The sequence below is a fragment of the Ambystoma mexicanum genome, chromosome 4p, assembly GCF_040938575.1.
Source record: "Ambystoma mexicanum isolate Mex_15411 chromosome 4p, UKY_AmexF1_1, whole genome shotgun sequence".
Taxonomy (NCBI): Eukaryota; Metazoa; Chordata; class Amphibia; order Caudata; family Ambystomatidae; genus Ambystoma; species Ambystoma mexicanum.
The window spans coordinates 96,310,558-96,334,443 of record NC_090927.1 but is presented as its reverse complement, the minus strand read 5'-3'; the positions used below and the strand labels follow the sequence as shown (position 1 = coordinate 96,334,443).

At 47.2% G+C, this 23,886-nt stretch overlaps 1 protein-coding gene across 3 annotated transcripts in view; it reads right to left on the bottom strand.

The window, feature by feature from the left end:
* ZNF512 (zinc finger protein 512) overlaps nt 1–23,886 on the bottom strand; it is a 337,392-nt gene that overhangs the window by 73,425 nt on the left and 240,081 nt on the right. For all 3 annotated transcript variants that reach the window (XM_069605439.1, XM_069605440.1, XM_069605441.1), the window contains one exon: nt 13,847–13,948. In XM_069605439.1, coding sequence (XP_069461540.1) covers nt 13,847–13,948 — 102 coding nt within the window. The remainder of the gene's footprint in view (nt 1–13,846; nt 13,949–23,886) is intronic.

Sequence of the window (23,886 nt, the reverse complement as noted above, 5' to 3'; positions counted from 1 at the left end):
ACAATGTAAATACACTTTACTTTTCAGAATCGGAACAAGCTAGTGGATAGTTTTTGGATATGCTTCTTAGACAATGTATACACCCAGAGGGGACTTCAATCACAAGGACAGTAATGGCTTTTATATATCACACTAGTTTTATACTTGCAGATTCTGAGGTTGCAGAAAGGAAATGTTTGAGGAAGGAAAAGGTTAATAAGGTTCTCAGTTTATGTGAGGACACTTCAATCTTCCATTGAAATCTAGACAAGCCTTTCGCAGTAGCAACAGTCTAAAACAAGTTAACGCTAATGAGGGACAAACAATATCAAAGGCAATGGGCTAGAAGAGTCTGCAGGGAGCCAGTACGGCCAAAGTCAATTTGAAACAGTCTATGGAGCTGAGGCACTTCTTAGAATCAAAGTCTTGCACAAAGTTGGAGCGTTTGTTAGAAAATCACTTCTAGGGTCACAAGCTGTTAAGACTGTGAAAAGAGAGCTGAAATCAACTCTAAAGGTAAGCCACGGCAATTCCCAACTGAGATAAGCACTGCTAAAAGACAATGAGGTAAGTACCCCAAGTCTAAACACTACCTGGTCCAGCTGGATTCTGTCCTGCTACAGCGGTGCAGACTCCTGTGTCCCTGAGCCTCAGTCGAGGGGACAAGAGGGAGGACGCTGTAGAGCTCCTGCGGCGGTACTTGGGAGGTCGTCGGCAACTACAGGCTCTTATCGGTTCAGCGTCATTTTGCGGTTTCAGTACTTTGCAAATAGCACAGACGCATACCTCGGATACTGGTTGGGCTTCCTTCACTCCTTGGGACTACACTCTGGTGAGGGGACTTGAGATCTGGTCATCCTGCTTCTGGAGGGTCCTTAGGAGACTCCTGGAGCTTCTAGCCGTATTTCGGACGCTGCACTCGACTACGGATTACAAGCCCCCTAGCACTCAATTCTTGCAGTAGCAAAGAAGTACAACCAGTCGGAGTTCGTCTCAGGGTTAGTTGGTCCCACTAACCTAAGGAAAGAGGTCGTCCCATCCCGAGCTTCTCTGTCGAATTAAGGAGTTTCAGCACAGCAGCAGTGCTTCACCGGGCAATTCAAAAGGACCAGGAGGATGCAGCAAGCTTCGTTCACGGTTTCTGCGTCCTGTGTTTCTCCCAGTGGTCGACTGCCTCTAGTCCCAAAACCCTTGCCTTTTAAGTAGGTTTCTCCATTCATGCACAGCGTAGGCTGTCAATCACACAGCAGGGTGGCTGGCCTTTCAGGCACACCTAGAGACAAAGGATCAGGGAGTTTCGGGACCCTCGCTCACATCCTCTCCTTCCAGACACACTGGAGCCAGGGGCGGTCTTCAGGGCTGAAGCCCACCAAAGGCAAGACTAATAAAGGGCACAAATCTGCCTCTATGCACAGGGTAAAAGCCAAGAAACACCTCACAAACAGAAAATGGCCTAAAATAAATAAATAAAAAAGACGGGCCCTTTTGACTAAATGGTCACCGATGGGTGTTGTAGTGCAGTCGAGGGGTCAGCCTGCGGTAGAGAAGCACAATGGTAGGAAAAAGTAAAGTACTACCACCAGCCATTTAAAGTAGTGAGGGTAAAAAATGTTTTACATGAGAGAGTAGGATAAGGGGCTACTAAGTAATCCCCCAGCACTCCACAGAAGATGGTGTGTTCTGGACCTCCAAAGAGAAAAGGTAAGTAAAGTCAATTTCACTTTACCATTCATATGTAGTTCACCCAAGAAAATGTATTTAAACATTTAGAGAAATCTAAAGGATTTCTCAGTGACACTGCACTGAAGGTGCTGTGTGTCACCATACAAAAAGCAGATGGCTATGGAGTTGGTCAGACTACAAAAACATTTAAAAACTCAAAATCCTAATCAGGTAAAACACATGAGAGTGGGAAAAAGGTCTCACTCACTCCAGGGTTAAAATTATAAAGTCCTAAGTCCAGAAAAAGAGCTGGGGGTCTGGAATGTTGAAGGTAATTAGCACAGAAATGAGAATAATCTCTCTAACACGAACTCACTGTTGGGGAGAATTCGCATTTATGTGCCAATTCCCTTCAACCTTCGAGACCTTGGGACTTTTCTGATTTTTCATCCTGGAGTGAGTGAGACATTTTTCTCACTCTCTCATGTATTTTTGATTTAGACTTTCTTTTGGTTGTGGAATCTGACAAACTCCATAAGCATCACCTTTTGCATTGTGACACACAGCACCTTTAGTGCAGTGTCACAGAGAAGTCCCTTGGATTTCTCTTAATGTTTAAATACCTTCTCTTTGGTGAACTACTGTTCCCAAGAGTAGTAAAGTGAAATTGACTTTACTTACCTGTTTTCCTATGTAGGTCCAGTACAAACCATTTTAGGGGAAATTTTGGGGGGTTACTTAGTAGCTCCTTTTCCTACCTTCTCACGTAAACATTTTTTTAATGTTAACCTCACTACAATTAATGGCTGGTGGTAGTGGTTTATTGTACCTACCATTGTGCATTTTTACCACAGGCTGAATCCTCAGCTGCAGTATTACACCCATGGGTGCCCATTTTGATAAAATGGCCCTAGTCTTTTTTCGCCATTTCTTGCTTATGAGGTCTTTCTTGGGTTTTACTCTGCGCACCAAACCAGGTTTGGCCCCTTTGTTAATTTTGTCTTTGGCGGGCTTCGATGCTGAAACCCGCCTCTGGCTCCAGAGTGTCTGGCAGGGCAAAAAGCGAGGGAGGTACACCGAAACTCCCGGTCCCTAGTCTCCATGGTAACCTGAATGCACCCAGTGCTGGTTGGCAGGCTGAACTTGGACAGCCACCCTGTTGTGTGAGTGACAGCTAGGCTGCAAATGAATGGGAGAAACCTGCATAAAAGGCGAGGTCTTTTGCAAGGAAGGCAGAGTCGACAACTGAAAAAGGAACCGAAGAAGAAAGTGGAAGAGCAGGTTGCTGCACCCTCCTGGACCATTGGTTTGCCCGGTGAAGGCCTGCTGCAGTGCTGAAGCTCCAATTTTTGCATCTCACCAGAGAAGCCCGAAGCGGACGACTTCTTCCCTTGGGTTTGTGGGACCAATCAACCCCAAGACGAACTTGTCTGGAAATCCTTCCTCTGCTTGCTGTACTACTTTGCTGCGGCTGGAACCGAGTGCCTGGGGTCAGGAACACCAGAATTGAGTGCATCATCTTTAGGTGATCCAGACGTTCACGAAGCTCCAGAGGACCATCCCGAAGCAGGACAACCCAAGCCTGATCCACCTCAGAAGAGTGCTGGACCCCAGTGTTAGGAAGAATTCTCATAAATTTGCTAATTCCCTTCACCTTAGAGGCCCCCAGCAACTTTGCTGGATTTTGAGGACTTTTTTTACCTGGAGAGCGTGAGAGCCTTTTTTCCCACTCTCTCGTGTATTTTGCTGTGCGTTTTACTCTTGCGTTCTTTGACTGTGGAGTTGTTAGACAACTCCATAGGCATAATCTTTTCATGTGTGTCACACAGCACCGTCAGTGCTGTGACACAGGGAAGCCTTTCAGGCTGTCCCAAGGTTTAAATACCTCCTCTGAGATAAACTACTGTTTCCCAGAGAAAGTAAAATTGACTTTACTAGTCTTTTCAAATTCTTAGACCCAGCACACACCATCTTACAATAGAGTGCTGGAGAGGTTTCTTAGTATCCCCTATGTCTAGAAACTCATGTAGCAGTCAAATGCTACCCTTTCCTCTCAAAATGGCTGGTGGCAGTGCAGTTTTACAACAAACTACCATGATTTTTCCCAACCGCGAACACCGGTAGCTTTATATCGGGGTAGTCCTATTTTTCAAGATGGCGTCTGAGCCTCTTGTTTTAAACGGGTCCCCGTCTTCTTTTTTCGCCATTTCTTTTTGGAAAGGTCCTTCTAGAATTTGTCTCTGCGCGCCAAACCAGGTTTGGTCCCTTTGTTCCTATGCCTTTGGCGGGCTTCAGGACTGAAGACCGCCGCTGGCGCCCGAGTGTCTTGGGTGGGCAGGAAGTGAGGGATGTGCCCTAAACTCCCTGTGCTTAGTCTCCTAGGAGACCCGAATGCACTCTGGCGTGATTGGCTGGCTGACTGTCCGGCAAGGACAGCCACCCTGCTGGGTGAGTGGCAGCTAAGCTGGAATGAATGGGAAAAAACTGTTTAAAAGGCAAGTCTCTTGGCTTGGAAGGCAGAATCGACATCTGGAACGAAAGAACCGAAGACTAGCTAGAAGAGGACGGCTGCTGGACCGTTGGTTTGCCTGGTGAATCCCCAAGTTCCTCTCGACAGAGAAGCCCTTCAAGGACGCCTTCTTCCTTTGAGTTGGTGGGACCAATCAACTCGTAAGCCACCTGGATAGCATTCTCGGATCTGGTTGTATTTTCCTCAGAGTGCTGCAGGAAACCGAATAGCCACAAACTTTTACAAACTACTTCTGAGAACTTTGGCAAAGACTTTTCCGTTAACCTCCAGAAATGCTTTATCCTATGCAAGACTTTAGCCCATTGACTTTGGCCTAACCTATTGCACTGAATCAACTCCTCTGGTGAACTCAAACTATTTGAACTGTAATATTCGTTTTAATAACTTATGCCTTTTTGCTCCTCCTTCAAAGTAGTTTAAATGCCTCCGAATCTGATATTATGAAGTACTAAAGTATATTTTTATGCGATATATATTGCCTCCTTCAGTGAATGTTTTATAACGGACTGTGAAATAAATTAATAAGTGTTTTACCAAGAAACCTTTAGTATAAGAGTCTCTTTGAATACTTGTAATTATAGACCTCTTTGTAACACCCTTAGAGCTCACATTCCCTCGAGGTCAGGGATAAAATAGCCCAAAAAAAGGCTACATGTCAGCTCCCGCAGAACAACCCAGGGGAGGGTCTATTTGTAAGATGCCCTTCGATGGCCCAGTTTCACTTCAACCCAATATCTGTGCAGAATCTGTCGCTCACGGTAGAACTTAAAACTACATGTTGCAAAGATGATCCATGTTCCGCTATAATCATTAAAACTTGCCCGATTCCCCTACTGGACGCCATCTGCAAATTTGTCAGCGCCTCTTTTCTTGGAGTCCAAGTACCATCCAACATCAAACTAGCATGGGTCACACCAATCCTGAAAGAAAAGGGCCTTGTAGTTGATGACCCTTTGAATTATAGGCCAATAATGAATATACCATTTTTATTGAAAATTATAGATTGTGTGGCCGATAACCGAATTTCCCAACATCTTGATTTATATCCCATCCTTAATGCTCGCCAATCAACTTTCCAAAAGGGTTTCGGTACCGAGACCGCCTTATTGGAGTTAAAATCACGACCTTTGGAACAAATGGATAAAGGCTCCGCTTCCATGCTTATGCTCCTAGAGTCGTCAGCCGCATTCGATTTGGTAGATCATGTGATCTTGGCTGACAGTCTAGGGAAGTAGTTAATTTTTCCCCGGAGGCAGCTCAATGGATCATTTCCTTTCTAAATAATAGAGTCAGCCGTGTTTTTATAGAGAAGGCAGAAGCAGACCCTGTAATTCGTGTCATTTGGAGTCCCTCAGGGGGTCTGTCTGTCCCCCTGCATCTGTAATATCTTGGCTACTCCATTCTTTGACACCTTATACCAGGAGGGAGCATTGTTTACCAACTATGCTGACGACACTCAGTGTCTCGTCCCTTTTGCAGGCTCCCATTCTTCCGACGAGGAGGCAGAACTCCGTTTACTCTCTAGTAGAAAATTGGATGATTGAAAATAATGTCGCCCTTAACAGGAAAAAAACGGAATTAATGGTAGTTGGCAAGCAAGCCATGATCGCAAATCTAGGACCAAACTATCACGAATTCCATCTAGGCGATGTGACCATTAAGCCACAGAAGAAAGTAAAAACGTTGGGTATGGTGTTGGATCAGTATTTAGATATGAAAGCTCACGTGGGAAGCCTAGTCTCCTCGGCAGTCTACTTCATGAAACTACTTGCTCACCCTCGCCCCTTTATTTCTCAGGCAAATGCTGAAACCCTAGCTAGAGCCATTATGGGATTGAAGCTGGACTATTGTGGCAGCCTTCTTAAAGGAACCAATAAAAATGCCATTAACATACTCAAGTGGTGCAAAATGGGGCTGTTGGAATAGTGACTGGATTAACCCGCCGCGAGCATGTATCGCAAGCAAGGAGGTCATTGCACTGGCTCCCTGTAGCCTCTCTAATTAATTATCGGCTGTTGACAACCATGAAATGCAGATTAGGCCTAATGACAAAGTATTTACAAGATTTGATTTCTAATAAGTTAAACAGCCTTTCCCTTCGGTCCAGTTCTCATAACCTAATGACCATACCCAGAAGCAAGTCTAAGAAGATGGTAAAAGGAGCCTTCTCTATAGCAGCCCGTATGGCCTGGAACGCTCTTCCCCTAGACCTTCGAGATCAAGTATTGCTTACCAGCTTTAAACAAAAACAGAAGAATTGGCTATTCTCGTAGTCCACGTAATGATCTTGGCCACCTTGTTTTGCCTCTTAATTAGGGACCCTCTCTTTGGTTAATATTGATTGTTTACGTCTGCGCCCTAACGCCCAAGGGTTCATGGTTGCGCTATATAAATATCGTCAAGTAAAAGTAACACATTATATGAAATCACAATTATAAAAACACAACACTATACTTGAAGGTACACAGACCCAAGTATAGACCTTATTTGAAGTACCCAACAGTAGCTCTAGAGAAGTCGAAACCTTTTCATACACATTCAGTATAGGTCACACCTATTCTTGGGGAGTAAAATCCAACGGTTACTTTCACTATTACATTCAGTAATGCAAGGGCCGTAGACCCTAACAGTTACACAGTGACTCAGTAAAAATCACAAATCAGTCAACTGGACAGTATAGTTTTTGTGAATAGTGTACACTTATTCCAGGTACAGTAAAAACCTATAACTACTTTTGTGATAACACACAGTTATACTAGGTGAATAAAACCTAAATATGTAATATTCAATTACAGGTGCTTTTGTGATCATTGAAACACAGATTGAGATAAGCAATAACTCTGGTAACTTATTTTTGGATGGCACACAGCTAACTCATGATAAGTAAAACCCATATACTTTGTTGAATCTCACAAGGAGACCTGGTTAGATCTTTCCCAACCATACAAGTGGCTGATGTAGGACTTATAAGGGACAGTTAGAACCACATACTCTGGGGTTAGATAGCACAGAGAAGGTAAGCCCTAATGTTACACTTTACTGAATGACTCAGTTATTCTAGGTAGGCAACAACCTAATACAGACTAATTCTGGACAGGCTAACAGCAAGTCAGGGGAAGCAAGACCCAGTTGGGGGACACTCATACAGTTATCCTAACAGGACTAACCTGGTGGTACCAACAGTTGGAGGACACTCGTACAATTACCCTGCAGGGATGATCTGGTGAAACCAACACATTACTTTTGGGAAGAGGCGCAACCTAATCACAGGTGAGTAATATACCTTCACATCTACTTTCTATTAGAATGGCAAACAGTGGCCAAGGAACAAAAGATGTTAACCATACTTTTAAGAATAGTTCATTACCCATCCTAGGTAAGAACTTTTGTAACTGTTCACTCTTAGAGTTACAGTTACCAACCAACTCTTTTACCAGTAAGTAACTTGTAAACACTTATTTTCTTTTCTATGCAAAAGGCCCAATCCCTTAAAAGTCTTTCCCTTATTCTTGGAGTATGAGTGTTCTCAGTGGCAGAAGGGGGGTCACTAAGATCTAGTGTCCAACAGGCAGTGTCAGGATAGGTTCTTAAGTAGTAAAAGTTGGAGTTCCTGAGGAAGACTGGGCAAACAAGTGAGTAATGTACTTCTGAGTTGGAAGAGGGTCCAGGGGCTTCGCAGAAGACACCCCAGCAGGATTCTAGCAGTGGGACTGGGTGCACTGGATGAGAGACCTCCCCATCACAGAAAACACCCCACAGCTACACAGAAATCTTAACAGACTTAAGGTAAGTACATACCCAAGTCAACACAGTACCTCAGCATTGAAGAATTTGCAGCAGGAGGACTTCAGGGTCAGCAGCCAAATAACCTGTCAATGGATTCCTTGTCGTGGAGACTGAAAACAAGACCTCAGAAGAGACTTTGCAGCAAGGATGGACGAAGAAGGCTCTAGGCAAGCTTTCCTCACGGATGAATGCGGTTCTGCGGATTTGGCGCCTTTTCAAGGAGAACAGAAAACAGAAAATCGTGGTTGAATTCTCATAGTTACAAAGGTCCAGCACTCTGTTGAGGGGACTCGATGTGTCTCTCTGGAGATCCACCATGATGCCCACAAAGTTTCAGCGAGATTCGGAAGACTGACCCGCACAGTGGCTTGAAGTCCCAGGGTATTAGGGTATTGCAGCAACGCAAAGTCGCTGCAACGCATGGGGTGGCTCAAAATGCAGGTCTTCTTTAGTCTAGTTGGTCTCACCAGGCTCCGGGTCAGGGTCGTCGTTTTCAGTGTCCCCAGGTCGATTGCAACGAAGGGCTACAGCAGACTCCGTTTACAAAGCAGGCTCTCCGTTCGCTGAAAATCGTTTCAGCTGCTTTTCCTTCATCATGCTCTTCGTTTCGGTTCCAGTGGTCGACTCGTCTTCAGCTTCCAGGTTCACAGTATTTAACAGGAACTACAGCACAACTTCTGCATTCTCTACCCACATTTTACAAGAAGGGGAGGTCTGGTTGTCCAATCAGGACAGCCAGACCCACACTGGCATTTGTCCCCATTCAGGCAAGGAGGAAGATAAAGGGCTGTGGAGTTTTGGACTTGTCCCTCACTTCCTGCCCTCACAGACAGACTGGAGCCTGGGTGGTGAGTCCTCCCGCCGAAGATAAAAATCACACAAAGGAATTTCCCACCCTGGAACAAGAAAAGGACAGGAAACACTAAAATGGTGAAAAAAGACGGTCAATTTTGGTAAAATGAGCACAGTTGGGTGCCTGTACTGCAGTTGTGAACACAGCCCACGGTAAAGGTGCACCAAATTAATACACAGTATCACTGCCACCAGACATTGAAGGTAAGCTTGTCCCTGTAACAGAATCGTTACAGTTTTAGTGTGAAAGGGGATACATTGTATCTCCCCAGCACTTCACATAAGGTGGGGTGTGCTGGTTTCACAAAATAAAATGTAAAAGGGATCCAAAGATCCTTTCTACCCTTGGGAACTGTAGTTCTCTCAAGGCTAGCAAAAGAAAGTTAAAAGAGGAGCCTCTAGGGCAACCCAGCAACAACAGGCAGTTATTGCCAATAGGTTGTTAAAGAGGATAACTATAAAAAGACACTATTGAGAGTCAAAAAAATGACCCCCATAAAAAGAGTAAAAGATTCCGTGAGTGTGGAAAAAGGTTCCCACTCACAGAGGTATTAAGGAAAAATATCCCACTAGTAAAGCAAAAAGTTCTGAGGTCGACCCAGGTCAGGATGATTTACCATTTCCATGAAAATCTTACCTAACAATAGCTCTCCCATGCCTGCCAATGGCAAGGATCTACACCATTCAAAATGGCAGTGGCTATCACATTGGCCTCAAAATCTGCCCAGCAAGAGTCATACAGGCACCAGGATGTGCACTGGGACCAAATGGCACGGGGAAAAAACCCTTGAGGGAAAACATTTAAGGGCGCACACGTATTTATTACAGATTAGTTGAAAACGAAGAAAGAAGACAAATGTCCACCAAAGGTTAGTACAAAAATAATGACACCAAACAATACCCAAAACACATTACAAACACATGCCTCAGTGTTGCCGATAAATTTCAGCTGGAGCTTAAAAATAGTAATATGTGGAACATGGTTGAATCGTGAAAACATCTGTCAAAGTATTTTACATTTCAAAATGTGCAATAATTTCAAACTTCTAGACAAATGTGCAATACATACTAGAAAAGACACGAAGACTGAAGTGTGATTATAACAAAGATTGAAATCAAAAGATAAAGTTAAGAATTAAGATACAAAAATAAACGCAAATCCAAACATGAATGTCACCCCAGCTATTTAAGTTTCTGCTGGCTGAGTCCCAATTTAAACAAAGTGGCCAAGCCTTCCTTCCTCAGGACGGGATTCCTAGTTGCAGCAGCAACTTGTGGTCCCAAATGGTCGTCAGCAGGCCTCCAGATAAGGTGGGTACTAGGCCTTTTTACGCATGAAAATCTTGCAAATACGACAGCTTTATTATTTTCCTGGGTACATTTACACACAGGTTTAGAGCAGAGGGCAGTGCAAAGGTTAGGTTACTTGATAGAAACTAGGAGGCTTCTTTTGATTTTTATCTACATGGATGTAATTGCAAGCCACCTCTGAAACAGAATGTATTTCTCTGAAGCCTTTCAAAAAAAGAAACTGCACACTGTGATAAAAGGAATGGCTTCTTTCCATTCAGCTTTAGAAGCACTGTCCATAATTTCCTAGAATTTTAGGATTGTATAATTAATTAGATGGAAAACTAAGTTGCAATTGAAAATTAATATTTTGTATCCAATTATGTATTTTTTTCAGTGAAAGCTAACCAGTATTGCACAATTGTATTTTTCAGAGTTCTGTGCTGTGTGCATAATCATGCGGAGGCAGATCATTTTTACACTGATAATTTAATTTACATTCTAATTATAAGTGTGCAAAATTATGACTATGTACAGTCTAGATTACATCTATTTAACCTTGCAGTAAATGGGGTACATTACTATAAATGGTCAGTGGCAGCAGAGTCTTTGCTAAAGGGTGAGTGATTGTCATTACACCAATCACAGTTGTTCTAGCCTCTCAAATCTTCAAGACTACAATTAAAACATCCAAAACCTGACTCTCCAGGAAGTGCAAGCTGTCATGATGCCTACCCCTGGGCATCAGGACCAAGCCCATCAGCTCCGGAAGCAGGCATCCAGATACCTTTTAAAACCCCAACAGCGCCGGCTGGGGGCTGTTTGGGTTCAGTCCTGGCGCCTTAGACGCCAGGCTCATAGACTTTACTTACCTGATGCAGACCATGCTGCTAGTGAATCCAAGCCAACGTGAGGCCTGAATGGGACTATTTTTCTACAGGGACTATTTTTTACTCGGGCGTGGTTCTAGGGAACTTCTTACCTGGAACTACTTTGGAGGCTATTTAAACCACGCCCGAGCAACAGCACACGCTGTGGGAGGGAGCTAACACTCATATCCACGGGTGGCTAAACCCCTTTCTCCACTTGCAGGACAATACTTCTACGGATCAAGCAGACGAGATTAGGCGGGCCAGTCCACACAGTCATCTCGGCACTACGCATCACGTTGGTGGAGACCGCAGCTGTCCGGGTCCGATCGACGTCCCTGTGGGAACCAGGTGAGCGTAACACAAGCTCTGTTCAAAAACAAACCAATTAAAGTTACATTTGTAATTGAAATAGAAACTCAGCAAAACCTGTCCATATGATAATCCAGATAGGTATTTAACTTCATGTAGTTCTTCATAAATAGTTCGTCCAACATCGGTTGAGCACTCATTGCTGCAATCTGTGCGTGATCTGTAGGTTGCAGGCTCGAATCGCGGCAAGTCCAACTCAGCCTTTCATCCTTTCAAGATCGATAAAGGAGTACCGACTTTGGTTTGGTGATAATTGTGATAAATATGTTCTATGTACAGCGCTTGGCCAAAAGCGCTATATAAATAACCATTTGAGCATTGGATTAAATGTAGAATTTAGCATGGAGTCATTGCCTCTCTGCACTGTTGTATCATAACACTGGCATACCATTAGGTAGTAATAGCTCCAGAAAATGAGGACTCATTAAACATCAAATGACAATTCTGCTATCGAACCTCAAAACACACAATACAATTCATGTTTGCTTTACTATGTAATTGGCTACGTTTTTGTGATTTCAACATATAAATATATACAGGAGAGATCAAATGGCCAGACCTTGGAGAAATAATGAAAGGTGGATTCTGTCACAATGCAGAAAGCTGCCCTACGGTAATGATTTCCATACTGTTTGTGCATGCGTCGGCTCGATGTCACATACATTTTACTCTCTTGCAAAGGAGAAAAGTCATTTTTACTCTCTTAAAATCACATTTACTCTCAAAGTTTAAAAACAGGGAGTAAAATACTCCCACCTCAAAATCTTATCTGGAGCACTGGTCGTCAGTAATAAATATATTACGCCTCTCTGTAACAATACAGAGTTTGTGGTAAGTAATTTAGTAATGTATGTGAAAATAATCTAAAAAGACCCAGACATATGCCACTGTTTTAATAAAAAATTAGTACCTGGGGTAAGGTCTCTTCAAAAATTATTTATTCTTCAGATATGGCCTCCAAATGGATCGTCAATACATTCCTGTCAGGGAAATGTTCAATGAGCAAGCCAGCTACAAGGGGTTCCCGACATGAATAGTTAAAACAGTGTTTTGGTGAAATAAGACGGTTTTGTGGGGAGCCCTTTAAGAGTAGGGAATCATAGGGCAGTGATAGTACAGTAGGTCACTAAAAGGTTAAAAGCTCTCACACAGAACTGAAACAGTAGGTGGTGCTTCCAACTTAAGTTATTTGAAAACCTACACAAATAGATGTAAAACAAACAGTAAGGGTGCGAGTGAGGGTCAGCGGGCCTCTACCTCATGTTGCAAAAATGCAACCACAGGACAGCACTAGTGAGGTTACCTTCACGGGTGAATCGCCTATTTTCTGGCCATTTTAAAACACCAGTATACTGGTTGGACGGTTGTATATAGCAGTGTGCAGTGTATTCGGCACAGGCTCATAACCTCGATCGTGTCTCCTCATGCAGCCTGTATTAAAAAGGCTCTGGTGCGTTACAGCTGTCAAAAGTGCGAGGTACGCTACAGTAGCCAAATTGCGAGAAATGTTTTTGTGTACTGGGACCAGACAGTCCAAACCCCTGCATCCGGGCCCACACACAAACTGCCCCTTGGCCTGGGAAATAGCTTTCCCTGCAAAGGGCTTTCGGTGTTTGGCAATTTCAGACCCCAGAGGCCAGAAAGAAGGCCAAACAACAATATGACAAAGGATGAGCAAATACCTTGTGGCACAGCAATGTTAGGCTGCTAGCCACCTTTAGTAGCCCTTTGTGGTAAGTGCTAAGGTGCACGAGTAAAAGGTATAAATCATGGTAGAAAAATATCCACTGCCATCAGCTTATCCCAGGTACACTGTGAAAGTAACCAAAAAGTTATTCCAGAAAAAGATAGAAGTAGCAGAACCACACTTCACTTTAGGCTGATGTGCAGAAACGTAACAATGCAAGAAACCCACAAACTGATAAGCCTGCCCCATAATAATGAGCACAAAGGCAAGAGAAGTAAAGCAGAACGCGTTATTTCTCTCCAAAAAGTGAGGTCAGGAGTCCAAACAAAGCAAACAGAAAAACCGTCCCCTAGAAGTCTAAGGGAGGAAAGCAGCAAAAAGAACATCTTTCCCATCACTGACAATGAGACACGTGAGGAAACCTTTCCTTCCTTTACGATTGATGTTTCTGTTCCATACCACCCACTGTGCCTGTGGAAAAAATCTCCCCAACAAGATGGTTGCGACAAATTTCGAAATTTAGTTTAACGGAATTAACATAAAATCATTGAAGGCAGCAAAATTATGAAGAGCTGAGTGGCAGCCTCCTTCATTCAGAACTTTTGGGCTGCCTTGAGTGTAGGATGGTTATGCCCTTAGGCTATAGAGACATGTATAAACGTCTTGATTTCTACTGGGAAACACACAAGTACCGGCACACTGTGCAGGCTGGCTGTATGCCAAACAACCTGGGTTAATCTCAAACGCTCATTCAATTTCAGCATTGTAACAACGTCGATCTACTAGCTGGGACAACAATAACCTTATGTACGATCTTACCTTGTTTGGACAGCGGATTCTTCTATATGCTTTCATCTCAGACTTCCACTTGCGGGTCACCTCCTGGCTGAAGGTGGGGAGCCCTGGTCGGGTGTACTTCAACTAAGGAGAAACCAAAATCAGCACTAAAGAAAGCAACTTAAAACATGATGGCTTCCTAACAATATGGCCATTGTGATAACATGTGATGGACCATAACACTGAAGATGTCTGCGTTGCAAATAACTACCCCACTGATAAGTATTGCTGGAATCTAAAATAGTTTGCATGTACAGAGGAGTCAGTTATTGCAATCATAAATAAATTAAAGCTCCAATTAAGCTGTGACAGGGCAGGTTCATAATCCTGTCAAAGGGGTAGGACGGCAGGGACCACTCTAACCCTGGCTCAGGAGGTTCACCAGGACAAAAGCCTGAGCCAACTTTGTCCCAGATGTGTGAGAGGGATAAGTGGGTGTTAGCCGAGACTTGATGTAGTAACCCTGTGGGAGACTACACAACACTTGTCCTCTTGGTATTAAGTAACCCACCTTTTGGTATAGGCCTGTACTACGCAAGTTTGTAGTGTGACTGGGCAGCCAGGCTTATCTCAAGAGGGGTAAATGTGAGCTGTAGCAATGAGTTTTACAAATACAGGTAGCCAAGTAAGACTCGCACTCAAGGCTTGTAGTTCTAAATAATTATATATTTAACATTGTTTTTAAATAAGCATTCTTTAAAAAAGGCAAGGTATCTAACAATAAAATATACTTTAAAATACATTACAGAATCGCCACAAAGCTAGTAGATACTCAGAGATGCTTTTTACACACTGCTAAACACTGAGGTGACTTCAGTAACTAGGACAATAATGGCATTTAGATATCACTAGTACACTTTGTAGATTCTGGGGTTTTGTAGAAAGGAAAGGTTAAAGGAAGGAAAAAGGTTAAACAGGTTCTCAGAGCATGTGAGCACTTAAATCTTCCAATGAAGACTAGACAAAAACCTTTCCCAGCAATAATAGTTTAAAACCAAGTTATCACCTCTGAGGGACAGTAAATATCAAAGTCAAATGGACTAGAAGAGTCTGCAGGGAGCCAGGACAGTCAAAGTCAACTGGAGCACAGTCTATGGAGCTGAGGCCCTTCTTAGATAAAGTCTTTGACAAAGTTAGAGAGTTGATTGAAGAAAAATCAATGTAAGGTCAAATGCTGTTACACTTGTGAAGGGTAGAGCTGAAATCAACTCCAGCAAAGTAGCTACTGCAAGTCTCAACTGAGAAAAGCAAAGCTAAAGACACTGAGGTAATTACCCCAATTCGGGAACAGTACCCTCGATTAGAAGAGTGGTCCAGCTGGCTTCTGTCTGGTTGCGATAATGCAGATCCTAGGTTCCTGGGCCTCAGTGGTGGGGACAAGAGGGAGAACGTCTGGAGGACTCCTGTGGCAGCAATTCTGGGCTTCCTTCACTCGAGTCCTGCACTCTGGTGAGGGGACTAACTCTGGTCGCCCTGCTTCTGGAGGGTGTTAGGCAAAGTTTGAATGCAGTACTCTCAGGGAAGCAACTATGACTACAGGTATAGGCAACCCAACCTTTGGTCTAAGCTTGAACTACACAGTTTTGGTAGCGTGTTGAGCAGCCAGGCTTATCTCTAGAGGGGAAATGTGGGCAGTAGTGGAGTTAAGCAAAGATTCACAGTTACAGGTATTCAAATAAACTCTTACACTCACGGTTTCTTGCATAAACAATTTATCAGTCAGTTAAGCCTTCTTCAGAAGGGAGCAATAGAATAGTAACACACAAATATACTTCAATACTGTACACTCTGAGTTTCTGAATCAGACAAGACCCTTTTGGGATGGCCCACAGACACAACCTACACCCACAGGTGACTTCAGTAACAGGGTGCTGGGGACATTAATACCATACTGGTGGCATACAGAATACTCTTAAAAAAGTAAGTAAAAGGCAAAGGTTATTAGAACACAAGAAATACAAATAGTCATAAGCAGGGCAAATACTTTCAGATAGCTCTGAGAAGAGTCAATCAAATCAATAGGCTAAGCCAAAGTCAATAGGCCAAAGTCTTTGTATAGGATGCAGCACTTCAGGTAAGTAAATGGAATTTACACATGTTCTTAGGAGTCTTTGAGAACAAGAAGAATCAAATTTAGGGCCACAAGCTGATTAGTAGAAGTTACAAGCACTTCCACAGTAAGAGGCAAGTTCTCATAGGCTAGTTTTTACAGTACCTTGGTAAAGAAAAAAAAGATGCAGCTGAAGACTTCTGTTCCTGTGCAGCTCTGCAGATCTCACTGTTCCTGGGCTCCTGGGGACTCCTGCACTGCACTGGCACAGTCAAAGCTGGCAACCAGCAAACTTTACTTTCAGTGGCTGTTAAGCGTTCCAGCTAAATTGCGGTGCAGCAAATAGTAATAAGCGCGGTTCCTGGCTGTCAAGGTGGACTTTCCTCATATTTGAGTTTCCACACTCAAAACCTGGGCGGGGGGCGCAAGGTGGCTTTGGGTTCGGGGGGGTGTCAGGCTTGGTCAGTCCTGCTTCGTGGGAGTCCGGAGGATCTTCCAAAAGCTTGAGGCCAGCTTACATGCAACGCACACAATCTGGTGTCCCTCTCCCTGGCTCTACAGTTTCCTGCAGCACTATGAGGAAATGCAACCAGCTCCGAGATGGGTGCCCAGGTGGCTTACTTGGGAGCTGATTGGTCCCACCCACTCAAGGGAGTAGTCGTCCTTGCAGGGCTTCCCTGTCGATGTGAACTTGGCGATTCAGAGACTCGCCTCTTATTCAGTTGTCTCCCATTTAGTCCAGCCTAGCTGCCACTCACCCAGCAGGGTGGCTTGTCCTTCCCGGACAGTCAGCCAGCCAATCACCACAGAGTGCATTTGGATCGCCTAGGAGAATAAGCGCAGGGAGTTTCGGGCACCTCCCTCACTTCCTGCCTACCCCAGACACTCTGGAGCCAGAGGCGGGTTTCACTCCTGAAGCCCGCCAAAGGCGAATGAACAAAGAGACCAAACCTGGTTTGGCGTGCAGAGAAAAATGCAAGAAGGACCTTTCCACAAAGAAATGGCGAAAAAAGACCAGGAACGGTTTTAACAAAGAAGGCTCAGGCGCCATGTTGAAAAACATGGCTCTCGCGATTTAACGTTACCGGAGCTGAGAACAGTTCACAGTCGAGGTAAATCCTGGGAGTTCATTGCAAAACCACTGCCACCAGCCCTTCTGAGAGGAAAGGTTAACATTTGACTGTTACATGAGTAACTATACATAGAGCATACTAAGTAACCCCTCCAGCACTCTATTAAGAGATCGGGTGTGCTGGGTCTAGAATTTTACAGGGCTAAGTGAAGTCAATTTCACTCAACTGTTCTGGGAAACAGCAGTTGATCCCAGAGAAGGTATTTAAACCTTGGGAAATCTGAAAGACTTCCCTGTGTCACTGCACTGAAGGTGCTTCTTGACACAATTGTAAAAGGTGATGCCTATGGAGTTGGTTAGACTCCATAACCAAAAAGAAACAGTGTATAAAATCACATACATTACATGAGAGAGTGGGGAAAAGGGTCTCACTCTCTCCAGGTTAAAAAAATCAAGTCCTCAAAATCCAGCAAAGTCGCTGAGGGTCTCTAAGGTAGAGGGAATTAGCACATTTTTGCGAATTCTCTCCAACAGAGGGTCCTGGGGAGACTCCTGGAGCTTCTGGCCGGTTTGCAGACATTTCACTCGACTACGGATTTCTCGATCCCTGGATCTCAGTTTCTGCAGCAGCAAAGAAGTACAGCCAGTCGGGGAAGGTGGTCCAGTGGAGTTTGCCTTGGGGTTATTTGGCCCCACTAACCCAAGGGAAGAAGTCGTCCCTTCCTGAGCTTCTCTTGTCGATTAGAAAAGAGTTTCAGAAAAGCAGCAGGGCATCACTAGGCAATTCAAAGGTCCAGGAGGATGCAGCAAGTTTCGTTCACGGTTTCTGCGTCGGGTTGTTCTTCCCAGTGGCCGACTCATGTCTTCAGTTCCAAAACCTTCGCCTGTTATGCAGGTTTCTCCCATTCATGCATCGGTCACGCAAACAGCTGGGTGGCTGTCCTGAAAAAACAGCTAGCCAACCAGCCAGCCAATCAGGACTGGGTGCATTCAGGCATTCCTAAAGACCAAGGACATGGGACTTTCGGGAACCGCCCTCGCTTCCCACCCCTTCCAGACACACTGGAGCCAGAGGCGAGTCAGTACTGAAGCCCACCAAAGGCAAAACAAATCAAGTGCTGAAACCTGGTTTGGCGCGCAGAGTAAAACCGAAGAAAGACCTCACAAACAGAAAATTGCAAAAAAAAGAATACCGGGCCATTTTGTCAAAATGGGTGCTATACTGCAACTGAGGATTCAGCCTGCGGTAGAAAAGCACAATGACAGGAAATTGAAACCATTGCCACCAGCCATTTAAAGTAGTGAGGGTAAGGAACAAGTTACTTACCTGTAACTGTTGTTCTCCAGCATGGGTCTGGCATGGATTCACATGCTCATGAATATTCCCCGTCGTCAGGCTGGGAATCCTCGGTAAAGAAAAAACCAGTATCAGTTTCGTTTCTGATCTGTCTTTCGTAGTAATAACCAATCACTGGTCTCTGCGTCATACTGACCACAGCCAATGACTGCCCTCTACCTAAGCACCGCCTCTGGCAGCCATCTTCAGATTTGGAAGCACGTGAAGTGGCAGTATGACCAAGTGAAGAGCCGCAGAGGGGTAGGCGGGAGGGTTCGCATGTGAATCCATGCCAGACCCATGCTGGAGAACAACAGTTACAGGTAAGTAACTTGTTCCTTCTCCAGCATGGGGTCTGGCATGGATTCACATGCTCATGAATAAAGAATACATAGCAGTACACACATGCACAACCACGGGAGGTGGCAAAGGCTCAACATTAAGCATCACATCAACTCAACATTAAGCATCTTACCTCCTCACCAGGCTCACCTCAGGCGAACAGGTTGCGCAGCACTGCTTGGCCGACCCTGGACTCCTCCCTGGAATCCCGGTCGACGCAGTAGAATTTCGTGAAGGTGTGCGTCGACCTCCACGTAGCAGCCCTGCATATGTCCAGATGGGGCACACCAGATAGGAACGCCGTGGTAGCTGCGATCGCTCTGGTGGAATGGGCTCTCGGACGGCCAGGCAGCGGTCGGTTTGCCAACCGGTGACAGCACATGATACAGCCGGAGAGCCATCTGGAGATGGAAGCCTTCGAGAGAGCCTTCCCCTGATTGACAGGTCCAAAGTTCACAAAGAGTTGTGACGTCTTCCGAAAACCCTTCGTGCGGTCCACGTAGAACTTCAGCGCTCTAGCTACATCCAGCGAGTGCAAAGTCCTCTCAGCCGGCGACGAAGGCGACGGGAAGAACACAGGTAACACCAAGGGTTCGTTGAGATGGAAGTCCGACGGTACCTTGGGCATGAAGGAGGGGTGCGTCCTGAGCACTACCCTCGTGTCGTGGAAAGTCAAGTACGGGGCCTTGCAGGAAAGGGCCTGGATCTCTCCCACTCGTCGTGCGGAGGTGATGGCCACAAGAAAAGCTGTTTTCCACGATAGAAACCTCAACGGGGCCAAGTGCAGAGGCTCGAACGGAGGTCCCATGAGCTTGGTCAGCACCACGTTGAGCTCCCACGCCGGGGCCGGAGCCTTCACCGGCGGGAACGATCTGAACAGTCCCTTCATGAACTCTTTCACCAGACGATGAGACCACAAGGACGTCCGCCCCATGGTTCTGGTGTATCGGGAGATCGCAGCAAGATGAATCTTGATGGACGCGTGTGCCAGACCAGCTTTGGCCAGCGTCAGCAGGTACGGCAGTACTTGGGGAGCCGTAATCCGTAGAGGGTTAATCTTCTGTGCGTGGCACCAGACAGAGAACCTCTTCCATTTGTGTCCGTAGCATTTAAGAGTCGAGGACGCCCTGGCCTTTGCAAGAACCTCTCTGCAATCGGCCGGTATGTCGTATCCTCCAAACTCTAGCGCTGCAGGAGCCAGGCCTGCAAGTTCAGCGACTTCGGGTCGTGGTGGAGGATGGCGCCTCCTTCCCTGGAGAGTAGATCCGCGTCCGCCGGCAGCTTGATCGGCGGGGACGCTGACAAGTCCAGAAGGTCCGGGAACCATATCTGCCTCGGCCACGCAGGTGCGACGAGGATCATCCTGCACCGTGACCTCTTGAGCTGGTTGACGAGCCGGATTAGCAGAGGCAAGGGAGGGAACGCGTAGAGGAACAGGCCCTCCCAGGGGAACGAGAAGGCATCGCCCATGCTCCTCGTCTGGGGAAACCTGCTGGCGAACCTCCGGCACTTGGTGTTCGTCGCCGTCGCGAACAGGTCGATCTGGGGTGTGCCCCACCGTCGGAAGAGGCGATCCACCAGATCCTGCCGTAGTTCCCACTCGTGGCACGAGCGCAGCTCCCTGCTGAGTGAGTCGGCGATGGTGTTTTTTATCCCTGCCAGATGAAACGGCACCAGAAAAATCCCTTGGGCGACGGCCCAATGCCACAGGTCCTGCGCCTCCTTGGACAGCGCTGGGGACCTGGTTCCGCCCTGTTTCCTGATGTAAAACATGGTGGTGGTGTTGTCGGTGAAGATCCTCACCACCTTGCCCTTGAGGGACGGAAGGAAGGACCTGAGGGCCCAAAACACTGCACGGAGCTCCAGGACGTTGATATGCAGGGACTTCTCCGAGCATCCAATTTCTTTCCCTCGCCGTCCGGCGGGGAAGTCGATGTGGAGGCCGCACCCCCCCCGCTTTCTTCCTGGCTGCCGCGGAGACGACGGAGTCCGGGGTAGGCTGCGCCCGGAGGCATAGGGGGGCCGTGTCCGGGACCCGGTACTTCTTCTCGTACCGGTCTCTTCTAGCTGGCGTCGTGGAAGGGTTCTTGAGGAGGGAAAGGCCCTCATCCCAAATGTCGTCCAGCAGAGGCACTGCGAGGACCGTCTTCCTCTTGGCCTCGCGCCGCTGGTAAAGGAAGCCTTCCTTCTTCTTCTCCTCAGGGCAGAGTTGGAAAAGCTCGGAAGCCCTGGAGATCATGGAGTGGAAAGATCCGATCTCGTCGGGCAGAGAAGCCCTGGTGGGAGGCGACGACGGAAAATCCTCGTCGTATGCCTCGTCGTCCGTACCCGTCGCTGCCGTGTCAGTCCCCGTATCATCCCCTCGGGTGGACGGGGAGGAGGGCTGGACGGGGCGCGACGGTTGAAAAGGAGGTGGTGGATGGATCCTTCTTTTCTTGGTAGGGGGAACACCAGAAGGTCCCGGTTCTGGATCCCCCGACGGGAGAGGTTCCTCCGTCGGTAACGGTAGCCTCGTCCTTATCTCGGAGCATAAGGACTGTATGGCCAACAAAATGGCCGCCGAGTTGTCTTGCGGCGCTGGCAGAGGGGAATCCGACGGGCGAGCAGGGGCCCCGTCGGTATCCTCGACGATGTCGTCGTCGTCACCTGCGTCGGGGTCCATTCCGACGGGCTGGCCTTCTTCCACGCCTAGGCCGTGGCTTAAGACCTCGATCAGCTCCTCTTCTGAGGTTGAGGCCGAATCTACGACGACGCCCTGCCCCCCCTTCTTCTTCCCCACGGAGGGTTTCACGGGGGTCCTATCGATGGGCACAAAGGAAGACTCCCTCCGAGGAGGCAGGGAGATTCTGGGCCCTGAGGTCGCCACCACTGGTGTAGCCCCCACAGGCTGAGCCAGGGCCGCCGCGACCGTTTCGATAGAGGGCTTGGTCGGATGGATCAAGGCCTTCACCACCTTAGGTGCGCTCACCGCCTTATCCTTGAGGGAGGGGGCACTGCCACGCTCCTCCTCTGCCTTAGAGCTCGACCGGGGCCTCTCCAGGAGCTTCGCCGGGTGCTCGGCCTTCCTCTTACCCGACCCAGAGCGTTGGCTCGTGGTTGATGGTGCTGGGGAGGGTGCGCCCTGCCTGGCGCCCGTAGAGCCCGACCGTTCGGCGCTCCCGGTGCCAGCGGACTCGCGGTGCTTGGCCTTATGTTGGGCCCCCGTCGCCGGGGCGCCCTCAAAGGTCTTAGAAGACCGCTCGGATTTCTTCTTCTTCTCGCCAGACGGGCTCTTACCCTCCAGCCAGTTGGCGAGACGTTGATGGCGGTCCTTCATGGTCCGTTCCGACATGTTGCCGCAAAACGCACAGTCCTTCTCCACGTGCGTCTTGTCCTCATGAAGGCAGTAAAGGCAGAAAGAGTGTTCGTCCTCCTTGAAGACGTTCTGCAGCTGGCATCCAGGGCAGACCCTGAACAGCTTTCCGGGCGTCGAGCTTCCCTTCTCCTGGGCCATCTCCGAGACCGGGCCTGAGAAGCTTCTGGAGTCCTCCGAAGTGTAGCTCGACGAAATCTTCACCCTTGAGGGGGCACAGATGAATCCGACACGGATCCCCGTTGATCGGATGTAGGATCGGTGGAGCTTGAGGCTCTTTTGACCGAAGAATCGAAGTTTTTGTGAAAAAAGCGCGAAAAAAAAGCACTAACGCTCGAGAGCAATAGCACGAGGATCCCAACACATGAACGTGCGGTAAAAATCTGAAGATGGCTGCCAGAGGCGGTGCTTAGGTAGAGGGCAGTCATTGGCTGTGGTCAGTATGACGCAGAGACCAGTGATTGGTTATTACTACGAAAGACAGATCAGAAACGAAACTGATACTGGTTTTTTCTTTACCGAGGATTCCCAGCCTGACGACGGGGAATATTCATGAGCATGTGAATCCATGCCAGACCCCATGCTGGAGAACAAACGTTTTTACAGGAGTAGGTAGGAAAAGGGGCTACTAGGTAAACCGCTAGCACTCCACATAAGATGGTGTGTGCTGCACCTACAAAGAGAAATCCTAAGTTACTCACCGTAGTGACCAACATACTCTTAGTCCATAGTCCCCTTTCCTCCATACTGTATGGGCGTCCCTTCCAAGGGACGGGAGACGGAACCCTTATCACCAGAAAAAACCTTCTTCCCCTTTAAATTTAGAGGAGCGCGGGGGTGCGGCCCAGGGAGCATGCGCTGCCCTGACTCCACCCTCCAGCGCCACACCTCAGTCACCATTGAAGCGTCGACAATCGATTTAACATTGCCTAATGACACCAGTATTATTAGGGGGGAGATGGTGGGACGTATGGAGGAAAGGGGACTATGGACTAAGAGTACGTTAGTCACTACGGTGAGTAACTTATAATTACTCTTACGTCCCGTCCCCTTTCCTCCATACTGTATGGGCGATTACAACTGAATGTAGCCCCAGGGTGGAGAGGAGACCCTCCTTAAGCAAATAGGTTCCTGAGAACTGCCTGTCCGAAAGGCCGCATCCGATCTAGAGCCGGCATCCAAATAGTAATGCTTACAGAACACCGAGGGAGAGGCCCAAGTGGCCGCCCTGCTTATGACTTGCCAAGGGACATGGCACATTGCCTTGGCCCTGACTGCATGGGCATGCATGTTGGCTGGAAGTAGCTTGTGCTGGCCCTTGTACGCTTCTTTTATGGCAGAGACCATCCAGCGGGATATGGAAGCCTTCGAGGCCTGATAGCCTGGTCTTGAGCCTCCGAAAGTGACAAACAGGGTGTCCGACTTGCGGAAGCCCTTGGTCCTGTCCAAGTAGAATTTTAGGGCACGCCTGACATCCAGGCAGTGCAGCACTCTCTGTGCTTCGTCCTTGGGATCGGGAAAAAACCTAGGAAGGACAATTTCCTCGTTCAAGTGGAACACAGACGGAACCTTGGGCAGAAATGCCGGGTGCGTCTGCATGACTACCTTGTCCTTGTGAAAGGTGGTATATGGTTCAGAGGTGACCAGTGCCTGGATCTCGGTAACTCTGCGAGCCGAGGTAAGATCGACTAGTAAGGTCGTCTTGATGGTGACCAGCCTGATGTCCACGGAAGACATTGGCTCGAATGGTTTGTGCACCAGGGCGCCCAAGACTATGTTAAGGTGCCACACAGGGTGCGGTCTCCTTACAGGCGGGTAGAGCCTAGCGAGGCCCGTCAGATGTTTCTTGACTCTAGGGTTGGAGGAGGAG